A 24,584-nucleotide genomic window follows, 5' to 3' on the forward strand; every position below is an offset into this window, starting at 1 on the left:
CGTGCAAAATGATTGCATATTCATGAACATCTTCAATCCTGAAATATTTGTAAATAACTTGGCAATTTTTTTCATAAGGTGGCCTATTAAAATGATTAGGTCTTTAATTGTTCACACAGAAAGAATTTGTGCTTACAGAGCACCACCTATTTGATAAATAACGTTTCTATGCGAAGCAATTTGGATTATGAACATATAAGTCACCTTCCTTAAACAAAGTATAAGAGATGCTATTTTCCACTTAAGAATGATTCAAGTTTGAAAATGTCAATAGATGCAAAAAGCCACCCTGGAGCTTTGCTCTCTCGAAAGAAAGTAGAGAAGGAATGACATAGTCAATGTTAACTGTCACCAGATGAAGAGAAATCAGATTGTCAGGCCTGGATCTATAACATTCTTGCCAAAGTAGGACCTCATTTACACATACAGATCTTCATACCCTTTGCTAAGAAAAGCATCTGTGGCAGTTTAGATGTTTGTGCGTTTGCCAAAGATCTTTCACTCTGAATAAAGTAAATGTCATGTCTGTTGTTTATCTCAAATTCAGCAGAGTATTTTTAAAAGGAAATATTTGCGGGGGAGGGTCGAGGGAAGGAGGTTGGGGAGCTCCAGTTAGTGGGGTGTGGCAGTTTTACGGCCAGTACTCAAGTATCAGGCTGGATCTGGACAAAGCAGCTTAAAACACACTTTGGGCTCATATACCGAAAGCGTCCCTCTGAAGTGACAACGTTGCAATAAATTGGAAAGTGGAGTCTTCCTGAATCTCTACCTAGTCTGTCAACACCCAAAAAATCCAGTTAATTCAGTCAAACTGATTATTTGGCATCGTGTAGACACAGCTGTCTTGAACTCAAATTTTGAACATTTAAACATAGATGGCATTGTACCCGAAGCCAGCTGGTACAATGGCATCGATCTGTAATTGTGTATAAAGATTGCTTCGACTTGAGAGATGCTCCAAGTTCAAGCTGGACCCCACTGCAGAGCAATTTTTGAGAAATCTTAGGTTGTGATAAAATTTCTTGACAAATGAGGTACCTTAGGTAGGTTCAGACTTTCAGTTGAGAGTATGATGTGGTCATTTAACTATGTAAATTGCCTTAAACATTAAAAAAAAAAAAAAAAAAAAAAAGTAATTCCCTACGTACTTGAAAAGGAAACAAACCTGTATTTAACCTTGCTTCTCGACATTCAGAACCATAATTAGATAGAAATGTAAAATACATCCTGAGACTCTTCTTGAGGACCTCTACTTCAGGTGACCGAATTACAGCACTCTTTGCAAAAGTCAAATGTTTGTCTTTAATAATCCCTTGTCCATGTTACTTGTTTTATTGAAGTGTATTCTGTGTGACTCTGAATATCATTTTATCCCCACAGATGACATGGAAGCCATTCCTGTCAAACAGTTTGTTAAACACATCGGTGAGCTGTATTCTAATAACCAGCATGGGTTCTCCGAGGATTTTGAGGTAGGTTTCGAGACTGAAAAGTAACTTCCGGAGACCCAACCCTTACTGTATGAGGCTTGTTAGAAACTCGAGCTGAGTTCATTCTGGCATAACAAAACAATAGTGGGAAAAGTGGAGACCGGTTTTCTGCTGCTGCTGCTGCTGCTTTTCTGCGTCACGCTTACAACTGTGACACGCACTCTCATCCTAGTAAACATTAGGCGAGAGGGAGTTGGTCACCCATGTCCTGAACGTGCGTTTCTACCGAAGAGCGGACTCGGGGGTAGAGAGGAGGCAAGCGCCCCCCGGTCCTGTCTTCATCTTAATCCTGAGCGGGCCAGTAGTCCTCACGCCGAGGGTAGGGTTCGTGTCTCTGGGTGCGTGAGGTGTTGAGGGGGCCGAGTGCACGGTAGGTAGGGTGCTTCCTCATCCTTGGGCCAGTCACCTCCTCTCCGATTCCCTGGGTCCCTCGCTTTTAACAGTGGCGCTCGCGTCACGGACAGCCCCACGGTGGGAAGAGGTGAATGCTGAACATCTGTGAAAGCGCCGGGTGAACCGCGAAGCCCGTGCGAAGGTTGATGGTTGTCGTTCTCGCGACTGTCACTCCTTGGAGAGAAGACACGGGTTAACGCAGCCCTTGGGATTTTAAGAACTGTTGTGCGGGGAGCAAGGTAGAGCGCAGCACGCACCGCCCTGCCAGCTCCGGGTTCCGTGCCAGTTCAGCAGTGACAGGGCGTCAATGAGGAGCTATTAAACAGACTGCCCTTTTCTTCACCGAGGCGCTTAACTAAGGCACATCTCTGGCAGCAAGAGTTGTGCCAAGGGGGCCAAGTTTTCGTGGCAGCTCAGCTGTCTTCTAGCTTTGTGGGTGAGTCGGTTCCTTTCTCTGTCTCATTCTTCCTTTAAAATGGAAACGATGATGATGATGCTTTACGGCCCATCTCTTTTCCCAAAATGGGTGATGGGGATTAAATGATGTGATGGAAAGGACGCACAATGAGAAATAAACACAGGATCCAAAGCCCCTGTCTCCGTGCAAGGCTGGAGTCCCCAGAGGCCATCATAAAGGCAGTTACACTGACAACTATTTCTCTTGGTTTTTTTGTTTTGTTGTGTTGTGTTTTTCTGAGTAAAACCGAAGCAAAGGTAGTAGAGAGAAGGGACCCTCTGATTTATTCGTCAAAGTCCTGTGTATCATGGAACAAACAAAAACATGTCGAGTATTTAATGCAGCTGTTAGATGCTTACCAAAAAAGGTGCCTATTCAACTCCAGAGAACATGGTTTAAAGTCAAACATTTTGTATTCATGAGGACAGCAAATGTGTGTGCTGTTGAAGTGATTTAGTTCAATTGACTGTTGGCTGGATGACTGAGCAAGAATATTGAGGCATTTAACAATGTTGATGGTATTCAGGACAAACATTTATCCTCTGGAGAACAGAATTTGATCAGGATGACCAAATGCAACTCCAGTTTCTCAATTATTTATGATTTGAGACCCCCAGTGCTATTCATCACAGCTGGTTTTGACACCATTTAATTATTCAAAATAATCAGCTACACCTCTATAAACTTGATCTGACTTAAAATGGGCTTTGCTGTATCACAGTCAAGCCTGTTAACAAATTCTGGGCATCTGCACCCTGTTTCTGTCCTAAAACAAAACAAAACAAAACAAAAAAATCCACTCTGGCTGGAAGCTTTTGTCTCCTGTATTGAACTTTATAGCTTAAATCTTATTAGCTGGTAGTTAAGGGAGGGGCCCAAAAGGGCAGGGACAGGGGAGGCATTGTTCTGCCCTTGTCCCTTCACAATCCCTCCTGGTTTGAATGGTTTAAAATCAGGGCTATTCAGAATAGGAAGATTATCCTTTCTTCTGAAAAGAACAATAAGGCAGCGACATAATGGGAGGAATGAGACAGGAAAACTTGTTAATCTACCGTCCTCTTCTAATTGAGGGAGATTTTGAACTATTTTAGAACAGTGGTAGTCCTTTTTGGCTGCTCTGCTAAAAAGGACAACTGGTAACAGGCTATTTAAGAAATTATTAAGGCTGTTTTACAAATGAGAGAGTAAAAGACTGTAAAAGAAGGTCAGGAAAAGAGATTTTGTGCAATTAAAAAAAAAAAAAAAAAAAACTGGGGCACCTGGCTGGCTCTGTCAGTGGAGAGTATATGACTCTTGATCTTGTAGGTTTGAGCCGCACAATGGGTGTAGAGATTACTTAAAAAAAAAAAAAAAATCCTGGGGCACCTGGGCGGGTCAGTCAGTTAAGCCTTGACTTCGGCTCAGGTCATGATCTCACAGTTCATGAGTTCAGGCCCTGCATCGGGTCTGTGCTGACAGCTTGGAGCCTGGAGCCTGCTTCAGGTTCTGTGTCTCCCTCTCTCTCCGCCCCTCCCCCCTCATGCTCTGTCTTTCTCTCTCTCTCAAAGGTGAGTAAACATTAAAAATAAATCTTTTTAAAAAGCCAAAACAGCACCCTCATTATGATAGGAGACTAAAAAAGTCAACCCCAGATTTCCACATCTTTTTAAGTGGAATAACGGTGGCCGGCATTTTCTTAGCACTGCACTTGGATTATTTCACTCGTTTCTCAGAACTGCCCATTTTACAAATGAGGACACTTTACCCATAGGAAAACTGAGGCTTTGAGTGGCTCAGATGTGAAATGGCAGAAGTTAGGTTTTAGGACCAGGATTTGTGACTCAAGCCCACATGTTTTACCTCAATGCTCTCCAGACTCTCATTAAGTAGTATCCTATGGTGACCTGGAGTCAGAAGGAGAAAAAATCAAGACTACCAGTGACTGTCTAAAACTGATCATGCAGCTGATAAGCCAACAATTGTCCTGGCAGAAAAAAGAAGGGGGGGCGCGGGGGAAGGCAGGAGAGGAAACCACCAAAATAAGGAATCCCCCCCATTAAAAATACTGGGAGCCCATTACATGGTTTTTATGGTCCAGAGCCTACCAGATAGCTGAGAATCTGACTTAGAAAATTTTATACAGCATCTGAATAGAGGCCTAAAGTTAGTCAAAGAACTAACCTGAAAATTATAAATACCACTTAACAATTGATGTGTGGCTATTAAGAGAGCAAACAATGCATCTGACAGTTATTCATGAGAACCTTTTATTCTGTGGGCATAACATAAAGCACAGAGGTAAATTTGAGACCTTGCCCTCTAGGAGTTTCACCTCCTGGTGGCAGTGGAGACCAGGGTGGGCAAAGCAAAATAAGTAATAATACTGACAAAGTTCTGGATGGAAGAGGGCAAAGAAGAAGAAAAGCTTCCATGAATTTTTTTATTATTTCACCAGAATTTCTATTTGCCCCATCTTGTTTAAAAATCTTGGACGGAAATGAAAAAAAAAAAAATGGTGAATAGCTGTCATATTTTCAGAATTTTGCTGCTTGGAGGAGAATGAGAAAAACGATTCCCCGGTAATTTTGAGTCTTTGTCTAGAGGTGATGCAGCAAGCATTTTGTCCTTGTCAGATAAATTTTGGAGACTGCTAAAAGCTGGCAACATTATACCTCTAGCAGATTTTGCAGTCACTGGAAATAACATCAATCCTTGTCTCAGGATGGCGTTCGATGCCTCTGTTCCCTTGACTACCTGCGTTGACTTCAACCTCACTCTTCCCCGGCCTCCACAGTCCTAATCCAGGAGGCTTCCAAAGGCGCAGTGCTAGCATTATCTTTCAAACGGAGAGAGCTCTGAGGCTGTGTGGGTCGACAGAATTAATAGGCAGAGGTCAGGAGCATCACGAGGTGAAAGGCTGAGTGCAGAGATGAGGCCAGAGGTCCGATACCCCTTGACAAGATCCTTTGGGGGAATTACCTCTATTACAATTAACTCCAGCTGAGCTAAATTTGGGCGGGTTGCTCATCTTAAATTAGGAGAACAAAGCTTTGTCCACCTGAGCCCATGCACCCGAGGGATCAGTGGCCACAATCACTTTATGTAAGATGCAGCGTTCCGATGTTGCCAGTGACACGTAAGAGGGCATCGCCAGATAGAGGGGTAGATGCTCCATGAGGCTGCGGCCTGCAAAATGGCAGAAGCCCGTGACAGAATGCCACTTAAGGTCTGAAAGTTCTTTAAAACGTTTCTAAACCCTTAGCAAGAAGAAAACCATAGTTGCGTTGAGGTTTTTGTGAAGGGTGAGGAGAGAGGGAATTAGCCCAATTCACAAATAGTGTGCACAAGGTCATTTTATTTATAGATCCGCTGCAGGATAATAGGTGCTGTGATAAAAATGAGTGGTTTTTCTGGAAGGGTTAGGCAGTCACTGTATATAAAGACAGATGGATTCAGACCAGGGGTGAGCAGGACAGGCATTCTTGCCAAGGCAGATGGCAGTGAAGCAAAGAGCAGGAAATCCTACGGTCTTGTCAAAGGGCACAGAGGTAAAACTGTCCGGAAGGAGAAGGGAGCTGGTGGAAGGTGGCAGATCTAGGCTGGGATCGTGAAAGCCTGGCTAAGGAATCCGGGATATATCCGGAGATTTCCGAGTAAGAGAATAACAAAGTCCAGGCAGCACATGAAGAAATTTGGCATGGCAGCTGTTTGTAGCCTGAGAGGCAGGAAGATGGCATGTCACCGGTATCCAACGAGGGCCAGCTCTGTGCTGGACGCTAGGCAAGCACCAGACCGTAGCAATGACCTAAACTAATCAGCCTTTCGTGGCCCCTGTCCCTAATACAACTGTAGGCTGTCTGAACTCCCACACCAAGAATGTTCTGTATACTTGGGTCTCACACTTGGTCACCTGGTCCAAAATGTGTTCTTCTTGGCTTTCTTTGTGAAGCTGAATAATCTGGAAGATTTCCAGATGTATTTTTATTTTGTCAGTTTCAAATTGAGCCATAGAATGGTAGGGCAGTAGGTCTCCATGTGCCTTTTCAGTAGCTTCTCACATCACTGACTCCAGGCAGCAGGAGATTTCCCCTGTTCTGTCTGTCAAGAATTCTGGATATGTCAACTTGGGGCGTTTTGTTTCAGTTTTACTTTATTTTTAAGTCTCTTGTTTTTACTCGGCTTTCTTCTGTGGTGGTGTGCCTGTCGATACTCAGAATATTCATTTTGAGAATTTCAGCTCTGTTACATGGACAGGAAAATGCAAATAAGCTTAAATCTTAAAACTATATATCAGAGTGCCCAATAGGTAACTTTGCTATACACACTCCGTCAGCCAGTGTCTCTTCAAAGGGTTTTAACACCTATTAAAATCACATTAACTTTGGAATTCCAGTTCTGATGGGGAAAAGCCACTCCAGGATCAGATCATAGTATCAGCATCTAAATGAGCCACACAGTTCTGCAAGGAATTACAGATGGCGTTATTATCCACAAGACAAAATCAGAAGGCCTTAGGCACACCCCTCGGGTTCTAATAAAATCAGATTTAACATTATTTATGACTATTCTTTGTTTTCTGTCATTCACATAATTGGAAAAGTGAAATAGAGGCAATGGATCAGACCAGGGGTTTTAGATAACAGAGAGTTTCATTGGCTACATCGAATGACTGCTTTAAACAGTGCAGACAGATGCTTCCAAGCAGTCGTGGTCAATTGCATTATATTATAATAGAGGCCCACACTAGGGTGGTCAGATCCACATGCTGAGAGACAAAAAGCAATAAACCGAGTGAATCTCAAAGTGAATTAATGCTGTAATCTCTTATCACAAGATGTTTTAGCAACCCAGCCAGTGCCAAAAGTATGACCTTCAAAACCCAGAAACAGGGATGTCAACTTATTTCAGGGATTTCTGTATAGATTGAACTAATGTCTTCCAGAATATAAGTCCATCTTCAAAGGTATTCTGTCCCTGGAACTATGGAAGAATAGACCTCAGGCTTTCAGGGCAATTCTAAGCGGCCAGTATCCCCAATACTTTGAGTATGGGTAGCACTGCTTAAGTGTTTGTAGATGTTTAAGATATCAGACTCATCAATTTGGGCCTATACTTTTTCTCATTTTAGAGAAAAGTACCAAAGCCTGAAGTCCCTTTAAACCAGCATTTGCCAAACCACAGGTCATACACCATTTTAGAATAGAAAATAGCGGAGTTTATCACGTTTAGGAAGAGTAAGGAAAGGGTAAGAACTGCTGTGAAACAAACACACTTTCCCCAGAGAAGCGTGTGGCATTAGTGCCTCTGGGCTTTTTTTTTTTTTTTTTTTTTTCTTTTCTTTTTCTTTTAATGGACAACAGGGCAGGTCTACAATTAAAAAAAAAAAAAAAATTGAATGTCCATCTGCCAAGAATCAGGAGTTCATGAGTATGGTCTCTTTGAATAGATAATGACCCCACTGTTTTTAGACTTTAAATTCTTGGATTAGAGTGAGTTAGTTTCTCCTTGGAAAGAAGAGAAGGACTCCTCACTGGGAAGTACTTTGTGAGTCTAAAAGACAGCCAGTTCCTTGTTTTCATTATGCCTCATGTAAATGCTATGGAAAACATCGATAATTGCTATGCATCTCCTTCATGGAAAAAAAAAAAAAGTCTGCACGCTCCTAAACTCTGTTACATCTGTCACGTGTAAAACATTTCTCCTGATAATTTTCTGTCACTTGCTCCTGCTCTCTGCAACAGCTGTGCGCTGCTAATGACTTCCCTTATTAGTTAGCCCCAGTACTTTCTTGGGTTTGAACCGTACAGTGTAGAAAATGTTGACTTTACAGCCATCGTGCAGGAGGCTAATGGATGATGTTTACCATACGTGGCTAAGGTCCTGAAGAGGTGCCTCTTCCACTGTTGCTTTTGTAAAGAAGGATAATGTAAATGAAACTAAGAGTTCACAAATAATTCAGCAAATCTGGATCTATTTGAGCCACATAAGGACAGGTCACCAGGCTAATATAAATAGTGTCACTTCATGACGGAATATAATCAATTTGCACTCAGGCAGTTATAAAACAAGCTATGTGGCCTGTAAGCATTTTGCAAATGATGGTGGAGATTGTACCTCTGACTGGGAAATTGCTGTTCATCCTCTAAGACTGAGGTAAATGATCTGCCAGGAGCCTTTCTTCGTGCTCCTGCAACAGTATCTTCAGGCCTCTTTTCTGTGAATCACATTGGACTGTCTTTATCCGTTTGTGTGTGTTCCTCCCCCATCAGACTGGGACATACTCAAGAAGAGATCGTGTTTTGTAATCCCCCATGCCTAGGTCACCAGTTTGGAATGAAGTAGATGATTGATGAATTAGTAAAACATGAAATCCTTTTATCTTCTTCACATCCTTCGTACGTTTGTTATGAATACATCAATTATTTCTGAAGCTGAGTTTGGGGAGGTAATGGCGGCTATCCTAGGGAGTGAGTAAATACTTCATGCTTTGGGGTATATAGTTCTTTTCTTCCTATACCCTTGCTAGACATCTAAAGTGCATCTAAAATCTTTGAAATCTTGATGTTTTTTTTCACTAGGAAGTCCAACGCTGTACGGCCGATATGAACATCACTGCAGAACATTCCAATCATCCAGATAACAAGCACAAAAACAGATACATCAACATTTTAGCATGTAAGTAATAAACTTGAAACTATCTTCAGCTGTGAGGAAATTAAATCTTCATGCTGGGTAGAAGCCTAAAGCCAAGCAATCAGAATCAGGATGCCAAGAGAGAATTACACTCGCAAGTTAACCTCTCATTAGCCCATCTTCAACAGTGTCTAGGAAGAAGTGGGGACATTGACTGCCCCGAGTCTTTCCTTAAGCCGGCAGATCTCAGCTTGTGAGTAAGGTGATTGAAAAAAATGTTCCTTGCCTCACTGTTCTCACATGAAGTGATTGCACACCCGATGCTGGGAACCAAAGTTTGAATGTCCTGTGGCTATCCTGACATTGCTTTTAAGTGGCGAGAGCCAGGGTTTTAAATACAAATAGGAATACTGAAAATTGAATCACATAAGTGAACGTCAAAGTTGTCTAAGACTAGGTAGTTGGTCTACACTGCAAGTGATAGAGTCACCATTCCTTGTGGCCCATGTGCTCAGTTCTCTATACCGTATTTCCAAGGTCAGGAGTACTCTGGTGGTTAGGGACACAAACAAACATCCGTCTTACAGAGCCTTATGGAATACGCTAGGAGCACAGGCTACTTCTGTGGCTCTAATGCTACTTCTCATAGACAGTGGGGTTTGGGTCACTGGCAGATAATAATACATGCTTCGCTATTAAGGTCAGGGACACGCATGTTTATGGCTAACATACACTATGGTAAGGAACACATTCCATAGGCTTTTATAGTGCATTAAATTGAACCATTTAAATTTGAACACTACTGTAGATAAAGCTTTTTATAATGCTTTAGCGAGATAAAAATCACATACCATATGAAATTCACCCATTTAAAGTTAACTCATATTTAAATGGGAATTTAAATATAAACTGAATTTCTGTGGTTTTTAGTATATTCACAGTTGTACAGTCATCACCACTAATGTTAGAACACTTTCAGCACCCCAGCAAGAAACCCCATACCCATTAGCAGTCATTCCCAACTCCTCCTTTCCCCCAACCCCTAGAAAAACACCTACTTTCTGTTTCTGTGTATTTGCCAATTCCAGGCATTGGATGTAAATGGAATCCTAGGCTCTGTGGCCTTTTGTGTCTGGTTTCTTCCACTTAGCATGACGTTTTCAAGATTCATCCATCTCGTAGCTTCTATCGGCACTTCATTCCTTTCCATGGCTGGAAAATACTCTGTGGTATGGATATGCCACATTGTGTTTATTCATTTGTCATTTGATGGACACTTGGGTTGTTTCTACTTTTTGGCTATTATGAATAATGCTGCTATGAACATTTGTGCAGACATATATTTTCAATTCTCTTGGATGTATACTTAGGAGTAGAATAGCTAGGTCATATGGTAACTCTATGTTTAACATTTTGAAGAACTGCCATACTATCTTCCAAAGTGGCTATACCATTTTACATTCCCACCAGGAATATATGAGAGTTCCATTGTCCATAATCTCATCAACACTGGCTACATATATATGTTATATATGTATATATGTGTGTGTGTGTGTGTGTGTGTATATATATATATATGTATTACAAAATATATACATAATCCCTAATGATGACTAATGTTGAGCAACTTTTCATGTATTGGCCACCTGTGTATCTTCTTTGAGGAAATATCTTTTCAGATCCTTTGCACATTTTTTAAATAGGATTACTTGTCTTTTTGCAGCTGATCCTGGATACAAGTCCATTGTATAGATAAATAGTATGCAGATATTTTCTCCCATTCCGTGCATTGTCTTTACACTTTCTTGCTGGTGTCCTTTGAAGCAAAAATTATTTTAATTCTGGTGAAATACTATTTTTCTTTTGTTGCCTGTGTTTTTGGTGTTCTATGTATGAAACCACAGCCTAAGCCAAGATCATGAAGATTTACACCTGTGTTTTTATCAAAGTGTTCTATGGCTTTAGCTTACATTTAGGTCTTTTATCCAAATGACTTTTACATATGATACGAGGCAGGGTCCAAGTTTATTCTTCCGCATGTTGATAGCTGGTTGTCCTAGCACGCTTTGCAGATTGAATTGTCTTAGTGCCCCTATTGAAAATCAGCTGACCATAAATGTAGGAGTTTATTTCTAGACTGTCACTTCTTTTCCATTGATAGCTCTATCCTCAGGCCAGTATCAATTTGTCTTGATTGCAGACTATAGCTTTGTAGTCGATTTTGAATCTGGAAATGGTGAATGCTCCAACTTTGTTCTTCTTCAAGATTGTTTTAGTTTTTCTGGGTCCCATGTGTTTCCATATCAATTTTGGGATCGACTTTTATATTACTGCAAAAGGTGTAGCTGGGATTTTGGTAGGGATTGCATTGAATCTGTGGATTAATCTTAACATTGTCTTCCATCCATGAAGATGGGATGTCTTTCCATGTATTTATATCTTTTACTCTTTTCAGTGTTTTACATTTATAGTTTTCCTTTTGTTGTGCTTCTTTTGTTAAATTCATTTAAGTATTCTTTTTGATGCTATGGCAAATGGGATTGTTTACTTAATTTTGAGACCTTGCAATGCTCATGTATAGAAATATAATCTTTTTAAAATATTGCTCATGTATCCCACAATCTTTGCTGAATTCATTTATCCTAATAGTTCTCCTTTGTGGACTCCTTAGAATTTTTATATACAAGATCTTAGCATTTACTATTACAGTTCCACTTCTAACTCTAGATAAAGTTTTTAAAGAACCACAAGTCATTTTTGAATCAGAGTACTGGTTTCACTTATGTGGGAGAATGAGGTAAACAGGACAACAAGGAAGAAGAATCAAACTGTGCTTTTCTCTCCCTTCTTTGAATGGATGGACTCTTGACAGTATTTGTTGGCCAACCCAGTAAAGGCTCATTTTGCTGAGATTGTAAGGATTTGTCAATCAATATACTTTATTTCTAACCATGAAAGTCAGGCAGGGATATAGACACATATGTGTCTTGAGTACGTCCACACATTTCATTCTCTCCATCTTGACAGTCCTTACTTCTGGTGACCTCAGTTCTTGGCTACAAGCATGTGGCAGAAAAGAGGGAGGAAATCACAGCAGCTTCTGGGTGGTATGCCCAAGGGTCATGCTATTTCCTGGAAAGTTTACCACCTGTGCTTTGATGTGGTTGTACTTTGACCAGTTCATTTGTGGTTTCGTTTTCACAAATTCACATTAGATACAGTTTTATTTCCATAGGTTCAGAAAGTTGGGTTCTGATGTTCATGACATTTTGTCAGATTCCGGGCACATAAATACCCATCATCTTGGTATACCCCTATATTAAGGGCTAATTTAGCGTGGCAAAAAATGGGACAGAAATGTCATGAAACAGCTAAACTTAATGTGCCAGAAACACAATGTAGGAAAAGGCTTCTCTCACAGAGCCGTTACAACTCTTAGGTATATATGGATGCTACCATACCCCCTCCTATACTCCTCTATTTTCCCAAGGCTATTGCCTTTCAGATTAAATATGAATTTTGCAACTTAGAATACGTGTTCTTGTCAGTCTGAAAAATATACAATATAGTGGTACCGAGCTAGGACATAGCCGTAGGTGTCCAGATAACTTGGGGGAAAATTTTCATTTGGAGCCTGTTTCTATCAGGCAGCCCCCGTGCCTATCAAATGTACTCTCAGCCTCTGTCAGAACAACTGAAACAATTCACCATTCCAAGGATGGAGAGTGCTTTCAAAAAGTGCTTGATATATAGTCTGAGGTCATTAATGTCTAGGCTAACTAAACCACTCATTGGACTTGTTTTTGGAATAGCCTTTTATGATTATGACTATAACCAGAAATGTAAACTTACTTTTGCCCATTCTGTTCCTAGCTAGGGAAGATACAATTATGACCTTCGCTTCATTTCATTGGCTGTCCTAAAAATTCAAGCTATACTTTGCTAGGTAACAAGAGGCATATAACCCATTCCCCTGTTTTGTGTTCATAAACTGAAGTTAAGTGGTTCCTAAAATCTGATTGCTGGCCAGATTGCTGCAATGAGATTACTTTTAGGAATAGCTCTGGGTTCCCTCAGTTACTTAGGTTCTGTTGGGGTGACAGGGACTCTGAATTTAGCAGAGGAATCTCCTGAAAATAGATATTTGATGTTCTGGACCTAATAGAAAAATATGCCTTTTTATATTTGTATCACTGGAAAAGAGGGCAATGGATAGTCAAAAGCCTCAGTTTTAAAATACAGGACAAGGAAATTTTGGAGGGTTACAACTTGAAATCATTTTACACGAACTAATAAGGACTCCAGTTTACATTTCTTGGGCACTCACAGGTCAGAGCATGAGGTAGAAATGTCCCTGTGTTTTAAGATGGGTTTCAACGCTGTATCTTTGAAGTTTTACTTGTTGTTCTGGCCAGAGTTCTCTGGGGGCACTCTGGGAGATGCCGCACTGCCTGTTTGCCTTGTTCTCTGCTTTAGAATGCTGGTAGTTTTTGAATTACACATTTTGTTTTTGCTTTTTTTTTTTCTTTTTTCTTTTGTCCTCTGTAGATGATCACAGTAGGGTGAAGTTAAGACCTTTACCAGGAAAAGACTCTAAGCACAGCGACTACATTAATGCAAACTATGTCGATGTAAGTCAGAAATGTTTTTATAAACCTGCTTCTGATAATTGAAGAGTTGCCACAGAGACTGTTGAACGTGTTTTAATACTGCACAGAGCTTTTACTAAAACACAGCCTATTCAATCTGGAAGGCACTTGAATTATTAACTGGTGTGTGGTACCCTTGCATCTTACTTTGTGCTGTGTCATCTTTGAAGGGCTACAACAAAGCGAAAGCCTATATCGCCACCCAGGGACCTTTAAAGTCTACATTTGAAGATTTCTGGAGGATGATTTGGGAACAAAACACTGGAATCATTATCATGATTACGAACCTTGTGGAAAAAGGAAGAGTAAGAGCCTCTTGGCTTAATATCTTAAATCATGTACCTTCATTCAAAACCTATTTATGGAGTACCTGCCGTAGGGTAGGAGCTTGACCAGGTATAAAGAGTTAAGGCGATGAAAGGCATCCTCTCTGCCCGTACCTTGCTTGTAGTCTGGTGGGAAAGAGCTCAGCACTTACAAGAGTGAATTAAATGTGGCAGTAGGAATGAACAGAACGTTATAATGGGGATGCTGCAGAATGGATGAATACATCCTCTGGGGCTGAGATTTTTGTAAAGGAGCTCTTGTTTGCGGTGAGATGTGAACAGTGAGGGACGAGAAGGAGTTAGGGAAGGACCTTCTAAGCCCAGGGAACACAGAGAAGCTGGAGGAAACCCAGTGTAGTGGGGGAACTACCGATAGTTCAGGCAGGGGACAGCAGCACTGCTGAAACACCCTAGCATTGAGAGAACCTTTTTTTAAGATGACGAATATTTGAGTTATTAGATCATGAGCTTACATTACATGATGGTAATGTAGGCTGGAATAAAGGCTAAGCCTCAAGTTCATTAGGTAGAGTCGCTTCAACTTCACTTTGACTGTGGAGTCCCCGTTTCACCTTTGGTGACCCAAGTTGTGAAATGAAGATTTGCAATGTTACAAGACTCTCTTGCAACTCTGAATGCAGCCCAGACTCCTAAACGATAAGTAAACTCCTTTATAATGTAGCCAGCCCTATTTCTTACTGGCCAAATACAGGTTTCTTTCTTTGGCCCTCTTTAAAGGGCACTGTGTGTTGAAAGACGGTCACGAATACTAGACCCATTTCTCAAAGGATCTTGCCCACACTTGTCCCACGATTAACCACTTCAGAGGTATGTCTACCTATAAGCCATTGGGCCCGTACGTTCCTTTCTCAGTCAACTACGTGGCCAGAGTACTGGTTTTAAAGACTTACGAAATCACTTCATCGACAGTACAACCGTGGCATAAATTGCAGTTGCAGTTAACAACTTTTTCCTTTTTGCAGCGAAAATGCGATCAGTATTGGCCAACAGAGAATAGTGAGGAGTACGGAAACATTATTGTCACACTGAAGAGCACAAAAGTACACGCCTGCTACACTGTGCGTCGTTTTTCAGTCAGAAATACAAAAGTGAAGAAGGTACTGAAGGAATCGGGTGGGCTGCCAGGGCATCTCTCTTTAAACTTGTACGAAAAACGGCACAACCAAGGCCAATTCTCATAACCAACTTGGCTTTAAAAAAGTATTTCTAAAAAACGTTTTTTCACAACTCGTTTGATTGACATCAATGTATGCTGTGAAAGATACTGGCAAAGCACATAATAGAATTGAACTGGCCTGATTAAATGCTGTAATCTCCCAGTGAAGGCTTCGCTTTTTGTTTTGTTTTGTTTTTTTTAAAAAGGTCCTCTTCGGTTTTGGTGACCAGCAACTATAGCAGCATCTGCTTGTTGACTGAGCTTTTTAATAGCAATTTTCTGACAGTTTTAAAGCATTATTTCCCAAAGTGTGCTCCAAGGAATGCTAACCCTGCAAGATGCTTGCAAAAATCAGATTCTGCTGTTTAATAGGTATGGAAAATGAATGCTAGGTAATAAATATTCTCCGTTAGAAATGAACAGGGCACGCAAGTGACCAAAGTGCTAGTGAAGAAACCTCTTCAACTTTGTTTTGCCTAGTGCTTCCTAAAGTGCCTTAATACAACCCTTGTCTGTGTAACTGTTAACATCCTGAGATTCACACCCTGTGGAAAATGCTTTCAAGTTATCTCTTGTTCAAAAGCTGCTGTTGCACCAAGACTCCTAGACCACTGCAACATTACTAGGAACTCTAGGTAGATGTTCATTAAGAAAATGTACAGTCGCTCTACAGAGACTTAGGAACGGCTGTTGTTTGTAGCAATGGGTATAATGTGGTGTTTTGTTGTTGTTGTTTTTAGTCTTGGACATCTTTGAGAAGGTGTTAAAACTCCAGCCTTCCTGCCCCCAGAAGAATTCACCTTTATTCAAACTTTTATATACAATGCCATTGGCTCTGAAACCTATCTGTGCTCCAAGGTTAACAGTCCTTTGTACATGTAGTTTTTTCCCAGAATGGCAGAAGCATATAATAATCAAGTAGCATTGTATTTATCTGTGTTCTGATAGAGCTGTTACAAAGCCCATTTGTAAAAAGCCCATGGGAACCCTTCAGGTATTTAAGCATCGCCCACTTATTCTTATTTTGGAAGCAGCTTTAGAGGGAGGAGGAAGTCAAATGGGAATGTTAGGTGTCTTGTGCAAAAGGAAAAAGTAGTAACTAAAAGTAAGAAAGAAATAGGAAAATGAGAGTTAACAGAGGATTTCAGAAATGAAAGTCATCAGGCCTTGGTAGTACAGGGCCGAACACCTAACATGCTCCAGCGTTGAGTAATGACCCCGAGTCATTCAAAAAAAAAAAAAAAAAAGTGAACTTTTCAGAGAGGTATTTGTGGTAAGAAAAAAACATATAACAGCTAGTTACCCATTTGGGGAAATTTTTCATCCAAGTAGTTAAAATGAAAACAAAACATAGTTTAAAAAGCTGAGCCACTTAAAGGAAAACTCTGAAAAATTCATTTATGAAAGTGACAGATAAATTTATTATTGCTTTGACTCTGGAGATTGACCATCATTTGGCACTTAGGATCTTCCCCACAGCTGGTGAAGAACGTAAAGCAAGGACCAGCACTTAGGTTCCTGAAGGTTCAACCTGGACAGCGGAGAAAGGATGGGAATCTGGGCCCACTGTCAGATGAAAGCAAAGGACCAAAGCCTTCCGGAGTTGGGGCAGGAAGTCAGGAAATGGAGGCCCTGTAGGCAAATTACAGTGTTTGAGATGGTTCTAAATCCAAAAAACTAGTGTCGAGTGTTCGTACCTGGTACAGTCTTAAGCCATACTCTCCCCCCGGAGAGGTCTGATACTTGCCATCCAGCTAGGTGGTAGCTCCATTTGTGGCCTGAGACAGCCACCAAGAGGAAAGTACCTCGTTCAGGAACAGTAGTTAAGGCAAATGAAATGGAAGGTCCTGTTTCCTATATCCTTACGTTATTTCCTTATACCAGAATGCCTACCGCCTGCTTAAAGACCTCTTTTTTTTTTCCACCTTTCTCATAGGGTCAGAAGGGAAACCCCAAGGGTCGTCAAAATGAAAGGGTAGTGATCCAGTATCACTACACACAGTGGCCTGACATGGGAGTTCCTGAGTACGCCCTCCCGGTCTTGACCTTTGTGAGGAGGTCCTCAGCAGCCCGCACGCCGGAAATGGGCCCTGTGCTGGTGCACTGCAGGTGGGGCCAACATCTTTCTCTTTCTTGTGCCTGGGATTCGACATTGGAAGTGGGCAAAGTAGGGAAATGTGGACCTCACGGGCATGGACTACTGGGGCCCTGCTTTGTTGCTTCAGAAACGGAGTCTTGCTCTGTCACCCGGGACCAGTACAACCTGTTACAGTTATATAAAAATCACTATATATTCTCCACATGTTCAGAAATCATGTGCTATTTCTGAGGTTAAAACAAAATGTGCTCTTAGAGAATGAATCTCCAGTTTTATAACATCTACGATTAATAAAATCCCCATTGTTTATAGGGAATCTTTAAGCTGCTCCTATTAATAAAAATCTGACCTTAAACACAAGTCCAGGGCTTTCTACACTAGAGAGTTTGAGATTTTGTATATGGCTTTTCTGTAGGGTTCCTCTAAATAATAAAATGTATTGTGATAGTAAAAAGGCTTTTTTTTTTTTTTTTTAAATGTTTATTTACTTATTTTGAGAGAGAAAGAGAGCACAACCAGAGGAAGGGCAGAGAGAAAGGGAGAGACAGAATCCCAACCAGGCTTTGTGCTGCCAGAATGAAGCCCGACTTGGGGCTTGAACTCATGAACCATGAGGCCACGACCTGAGTCAAAACAACCGACTGAGCCACCCAGGCACCCCGAGCAGCGAAAATATTTTTTCACTTTTTATCTTTGGTATTCAAATAGTTGCTGCTTATTCTGCGAGTTAGAAAATGCCATGCAGCTAAGCATTTCTTCTGGGCTGTTGTTAATTACATGCGCTCACAAAGCAAGTCCTTTGCAGATGTTGGAACCCATCTCCTGTTTAAAGCCCCGTGAAAACTACATTTTTCACTTAACCCATTGAGGAATCACTAAAACGGACGAAAGTCTGTCAAAGAGCTCGGGTATCAGTGGAGTTGTGGGAGACGGGGAACCCACAGCGGGGGCGGGGAGAGGCGGTTCTGACAGAAGCAGCTTGTTAATCAGAACTGTGATCCTCCTTAGTGTTGTTTTTCTAATAACAATTAGGAAGAGGCCACATTTTCCAGGTGTGCCATTCTGATTCTAGACCTGGGTAAATAAAGGAAGGCACCCCTTTAGGTAGGAACTTTCTAATACTGCGCAGACTAGGGAGGTGTGCAGAAAGGGGGCTTAATGAAAGGATAGTGGGTGGGGCGCCTGGGTGGCTCAGTGGGTTGAGTGTCTGACCTTCAAGCTCAGATCACGATCTCATGGTTTGTGAGTTCGGGCTCTGTGCTGACAGTTCCCAGCCTGAAGCCTGCTGTGGGTTCTGTGTCTCCCTCTCTCTGTGCCCCTCCCCGACTTGTGCTCTCTTCATCAAAAATAAGTGAACATTAAAAAAATGAGAAGATAATGGGTGCTTCCAGAATTACGGGGAGTTGGAAGAGCAGGCGTGAACTTAGATACCAAGGACATACTCCCTACCTAGGGCCTCAGCAGACACAGTTCTGGTGTGGGGACAGCTCTGCCGAGAGGGGCCACTCTCTGTCCCTCGCAGATCCCCGACTGAACATCCTTTGCTTGAGCTGCAAGTGAGGCTGAGAAAGCAAATACATAATGCAACCTTTTTATAAAGGCTGTCTCTTCTCCCCATCAAGACTCCTGAGGTGGGAAATGTCCTAATGTAGTTTTTGGATGCTGTCCACAACGAATAACTTGTGTCGACTCTACTAGGTTATCTAAACGGCAAGGTTATTTCTCCGCTCACTCAATATTTAGATGGTAACTTTTCCAGGTTACCGTTAACGAATGACCGTCCTAGTTGGGTGTCCTCATTTCTTCTAGCGCTGGTGTGGGCAGGACAGGCACCTACATTGTAATAGACAGCATGCTGCAACAGATAAAAGACAAAAGCACAGTTAACGTCCTTGGATTCCTGAAGCATATCAGGACACAGCGTAACTACCTCGTCCAGACTGAGGTAAGGGGCACCTTCAGGTGCTCTCATGAGATTTCTAGCACATGCCGTAACTGAAAGTTAAATTTAGATTCCAAGGAGGCAAATTCCTCTCGTGGGGCTTGAAGGCATTTACAGGTTTGTATTGGAAGATGTCCTGACCATGATACTACTCATTGGCTCAGTTTCCCATTTCTGGGTGGAGCTCACGTGTGGATTTCTCAGGAACTACACCAGCACTCAGGAAGCAGACACAGCTGTATCTAGTGCTGTGTTTGATGTGGTGGGGAACTAAACATGCAGTCTGGCGTGAGAAGTAGAATGGTTCTAAAAGGTGATCATTAAACACATTTCTCCATTGCATGCTCCCTTGAACCTACTGTTTTGGGCCTAGTATGGAAAACACAGTCTTGACCCTAAAATAAATAATAAGGGATAAACCAGTAAGAAATGGAGCAGGCCACCTAGCGGTAAGTGCAGGAGGAATTTATAGGGAGGTCCCTGTTAGAAGAGTTGCTCTCAGGTCGATTGCCTGACGGATCGAGGCGGCTACCCCTTACCAGCTCTTCTCAGTGATGACATATACTGTCCCTTACAGGAGCAGTACATTTTCATCCACGATGCCTTGTTGGAAGCCATTCTAGGAAAGGAGACTGAAGTATCTTCAAATCAGCTGCATAGCTATGTTAACAGCATCCTCATACCAGGAGTAGGAGGAAAGACGCGGCTGGAAAAACAATTCAAGGTAGTGTTCCGAATAAATTTCTTGGGTTAAAAAAAAAAAACAAACCAAGAAGTAAAGAAACATCTTCAATATGGGAGTCATGTCTTTTTTTCCATGAATGTATGGACCAAAAGGGACTATCATCTGTATTCTTCAAATGTAATAGGAAGGAAATAGTTTTGACCTGTGTATGAATTGTTGGTATCCAAGTAGACAGTGCAGTGCTAGATTTCCTTCTGAGCAACTTCGGATTTGATCTGAGTGTAAACATGAGCAGCCCTTGGCCACAAAGACCTAATACTCAGAGTCAATCACTCCAGGCCAAAAAATATCTTCTGTATTCTTTTTGAATTAATCTATCTTACCCTTATTAAGAATGGCTATTTGTTGGCACACTGTCCCCAAAATAAAGCTATCTGAAAGACTATCAGATAATCCAGAAACTAAAAAAGTTACTAAGGAATACTAGAGAGAAGTTAGCTTTCCCCAAAGGATTATTCTTTTGCTTGGATAGAGGCGTGAAGTTTACAGGTAGGTAAAGTTTATATGGAATTGACTGAGGAAAAGGTGAAAAACCAGACTATTAGGACCTTAAAGTAATTAAGATCGTAAGACCTTTTATTCTAACTTTCAAACACTGTCCTTCCACATTCTTATATGTATGTCTCTCATTAGTCTTTTAAATTCCTTTTTTTGCATAATTCTATATGTAATTTCTCATTTTGTATCAAAATGGAAAGAATGAGGTGAATCTTTGCAATTTTAGTTTTCATGGTAAAACTTTCCATGGATTTGGGGTGCCTGGATGGCTCAGTTGGTTAAGTGTTCAACTCTTGATTTCAGCTCAGGTCATGATCTCACAGTTGGTGAGTTTGAGCCACATATCAGGCTCTGCGCTGACAATGTGGAGCATGCTTGGGATTCTGTCTCCCTCTTTCTTTGCCCCCTTTCCCATTTGCTCTCTATCTCTGTCTACAAATAAATAAAAATAAACGTAAAAAAAAAAAAAAAAAAAAAAAAACTTTCCATAGATTCTGAAACCATCGTTTGAGATTGTCAAGCAGAGTAACCAGCAAAATTAATCTTACTTTTCATTCCATAACAATTTCAAATTTCTGGCTCTCCTTTTATAACATCCTAACTATTCTAAAAACCATTTGAGGTCATTAATAATGAAGACATAGTAGTAGCTCATTTTCAATGTTTAAAATTAATTCTTAAAAAATTTAAGTGCCGGGGCACCTGGGTGGTTCAGTTGGTTAAGCCTCCCGCTCCGGCTCAGGTCATGATATCGTGGTTTATGGGTTCGAGCCCCACATTGGGCTCTGTGCCGACAGCTCAGAGGCTGGAGCCTGCTTCAGATTCTGTGTCTCCCTCTCTCTCTGCCCCTCCCCCACTCATGCTGTTTCTCTCTTCTTCCAAGATAAACAAACATCAAAAAAACATTTTTTTAATAAAAATAAATAAGTGCCAACATTTCTTAAATCCTACCTTTTCTATTCTGCAATATTTGTTTCCACATACTTTAAAAAAATTCATCAAAGAAATCTCTCCATTCCATTGGAAACCAAGTCATTGGTTCTTTTGTAAGCACTAATCACTTGAGAACTTAAGAACAAGAGAAAAAAAAACAAGTATCAGAAACTTGAAAACTACATCCAGGGCCCTTGACAATAGTCCTAAAGCATTTGGTGGAGGCCATTCCCATATGTTCCATTAAGATATATACCCCAGCCCTCCAAAAAAAAAGGGGATTGACAAAGTGTTCAACCAAGCTATGTAAGAACAGGAAGAATAACCAAACTTCTGGGCTAAGTACTTAAAATGGCCTTAGAACAATGTTAGTTTAGTTCAACAGAAATGTACTGAGAACCTAGTGAGTTAGGTTCAAGAAACACGGTTAGCTCTTATGACCATATAGCAGTCTTTTCTAGTGTAGGCCCACCCAAATCTCATGTGCCTGTGAGAAATTACAGAGGGGAACTTCCAAAAATCAGTGACACTGTCAGCCAGAAAATCTACATTGATTCAGTAAACATCTGCTACCCACACAGAACCTGTTATCAGAAGCCTGTGACCTGGTAGTAGAAATGAGACAGGTGTGCACATCACCAAGGGAATGGACAGAAGTAACCACTACTGAAACACAACAATGCATTCTTTGAGGTAGAAAAAATGTTTTTTTTCTTGAGTAATCTGATTATTGATGGACCTTTTTTGCCAGATCATCAAGCAAATGCTGTCAATTGTAATTTCTGTTTCATTGGTTTGTTGTTTTCCAGCTCTGCTGACATTCAAATGCTGTATAACACTGTATACATTTAAGGTGTAGAAAGGAATGACTGGATGTCTGCATTATATTATGAAATGATTGTCATGTTATGGTCAGTTAACATGTCCACAGTTACACCTTTGAATGAAGACTAAAGCGTTACTTTTCTTTCAGCTGGTCACACAATGTAATGCGAAGTATGTGGAATGCTTTAGTGCTCAGAAAGAGTGTAACAAAGAAAAGAACAGAAACTCTTCGGTCGTGCCATGTAAGATCTTAAAATCCATTTGACTTGGTGGAATGTGTTAGTATTTTTTCATTGCATTTTATGTATTCTGTAAAGAGGCAGCTACTACCAAGGGGAAGAGTTCTGCCAGGAAAATTCAGGCACATCGATCAGACTAGCAGGGGCGGCTGTCAGTGCCAGCGAACGGCTGCCTCGGTGCCACGTGAACTCTAGCTTCGGTTCACCTCGAAAGCCCAGAGTTGTGGGACTTCCACATCTTAACTAAAAAAATGAATAAAGCCATTATCACTGTGGCATGAATACTCCTAGAAAGCTTAAGGATCTCTGACTAATCCGTCCAACCGGAATACATTATTACGTTATCCTGGCTATTGAGGTCAAGGCACTATGCAGACGGGGCCCTTTGTATCCATAGCTTGGGACACGGCAGAGGATACTATGTGTGTGCTAGAGACACAGGCGTGGCTGATCGCTGGAAAGATGATCTTTCCTTGACAAAGGCCACTGTTTTCTAAGCCCTTTACCAGGAGAAAGATACGGATAAGGCTGTGGCAAAACAGAAGTACAACGTGTGGGTATAATGGAAAGAATATCAAACCAGGGCTAAAAATTACCTGAAATCCTGTCATCTCTGCACAGAGTGTTCTTTTCATGCTGTGCTGTGAAAACCTCTCCCACAGTAAAATTTGATTCCTACATTGCCTCTGCCCTCCTGGGACTGTGCAGCAAAATTCCATTGACATTCTCCTTAGCGGAGAACACTTGAGCTTAGTTAAAAATATAGGTAAGTTTTAACCTGAAAAGGGATCCACGGGAATAGGTGACGCACCGAGTGAATCTCAGAAAGCACTATGCGTTCTGCGTGTATAATAAGGCAAACGTGGTGTTTTTGTTTTGTTTCCATACCATAGCCGAGCGTGCTCGAGTGGGTCTTGCACCATTGCCTGGAATGAAAGGAACAGATTACATTAATGCTTCTTATATCATGGTGAGAGTCAACAGTTAATTATAAATAAATTCAATTAAACTAAAAGGTGCTAAAGAGCAGATACCACCTATGTGGCTGATTTCACTTTTCAAATAATTTCTCGATGTGTAATATCAAAATTAGAGAGCTTTCTGTATCCGGAGACCTCTAACAAAAGACTCCTAGCCAGTGGGGGTACAAAAATACTTTAAGAGAAGTGTTCATTAAGGAATTAATTTTATTGTTAATTTCACCCATCTAGCGTTTGAATAAATGTTGAAATTGCCGTTAAGTAAAAACAGCAGGGGTAACTAGGAGGAAATTTATGTGGAGCGAAAAATATCTACACATGTTAGCATATACAGCTAAAAATTAGCCAAATGTACTGACTGCCTTTTTCAATTGTTTTCGTGTGGTCAAAACAATGCCGTCTTATTTCGTGAACATATTTTACTTACCCCGGCGTCAGAATAAAATGTTTGTAACTGCTGATTTTCCGTCTTCCTAACTGAAGGGCTATTATAGGAGCAATGAATTTATTATAACCCAGCATCCTCTGCCACATACTACGAAAGATTTCTGGCGAATGATTTGGGATCATAATGCACAGATCATTGTCATGCTGCCAGACAACCAGAGCTTGGTAAGCAAAGCACATCTGCTATATATTAATGAGCCTGTGAGGCCAGAAGCATAAATCATTTTGATACCTTAGCACAGGGCTACACTGTCTGTATGCGCTAGGGATGGTATTGAGACTTCTCTTCTTGAAGTTGGAGCAAGTTCCTTTTGTAGTCTCACAGTTAAGTGTCGCCATCGGTTCCATTACTTGATTCTCTAATGCTGTACATGGCAGGGCCATGGAAGGCTTTGTAAAGCCTTTTTTTTTTTTTTAGTAACATCATTAATATAGGATCTTAACCTCTGAGTTGCTATATGTCCCTTGGGAAAATAAAATAGCATCTAACTATGTAACTGTGTTTACACGTACTAACTTGTTTAGTCCTCTCTACCACTTTATGACACAGATACTATTATCATCTCATTTAACAGCGAAGAAAATTGAGGGAAGTAACTTGCCTAAAGGGCATACATGAATAATTGGAGGCAGGATTTAAACCGGAGTGACCTTTTAATCCTTTTCTATGATGTGGCGTGGGACAAATATCATAGCAAAGTTTTCCCAGTCCTTCCCCCAAAAATTCGTATCTAAAGTACTAATTATCATTATCTTTCCCCCATACCTTAGGC

The 24,584-nt window shown here is 41.0% G+C and overlaps 1 protein-coding gene across 4 annotated transcripts in view; it reads left to right on the forward strand.

The window, feature by feature from the left end:
• Positions 1 to 24,584, forward strand: part of PTPRG (protein tyrosine phosphatase receptor type G) — a 712,847-nt gene that overhangs the window by 666,074 nt on the left and 22,189 nt on the right. For all 4 annotated transcript variants that reach the window (XM_078442875.2, XM_078442876.2, XM_060631468.3 and 1 more), the window contains 11 exons: positions 1,381 to 1,472; positions 8,898 to 8,994; positions 13,501 to 13,583; positions 13,772 to 13,906; positions 14,911 to 15,045; positions 17,041 to 17,213; positions 19,012 to 19,147; positions 19,722 to 19,868; positions 22,294 to 22,387; positions 23,278 to 23,354; positions 23,848 to 23,976. In XM_078442875.2, coding sequence (XP_078299001.1) covers positions 1,381 to 1,472; positions 8,898 to 8,994; positions 13,501 to 13,583; positions 13,772 to 13,906; positions 14,911 to 15,045; positions 17,041 to 17,213; positions 19,012 to 19,147; positions 19,722 to 19,868; positions 22,294 to 22,387; positions 23,278 to 23,354; positions 23,848 to 23,976 — 1,298 coding nt within the window. The remainder of the gene's footprint in view (positions 1 to 1,380; positions 1,473 to 8,897; positions 8,995 to 13,500; positions 13,584 to 13,771; positions 13,907 to 14,910; positions 15,046 to 17,040; positions 17,214 to 19,011; positions 19,148 to 19,721; positions 19,869 to 22,293; positions 22,388 to 23,277; positions 23,355 to 23,847; positions 23,977 to 24,584) is intronic.

The sequence above is a fragment of the Panthera onca genome, chromosome A2 (genome assembly GCF_046562875.1).
Source record: "Panthera onca isolate mPanOnc1 chromosome A2, mPanOnc1 haplotype 2, whole genome shotgun sequence".
Taxonomy (NCBI): Eukaryota; Metazoa; Chordata; class Mammalia; order Carnivora; family Felidae; genus Panthera; species Panthera onca.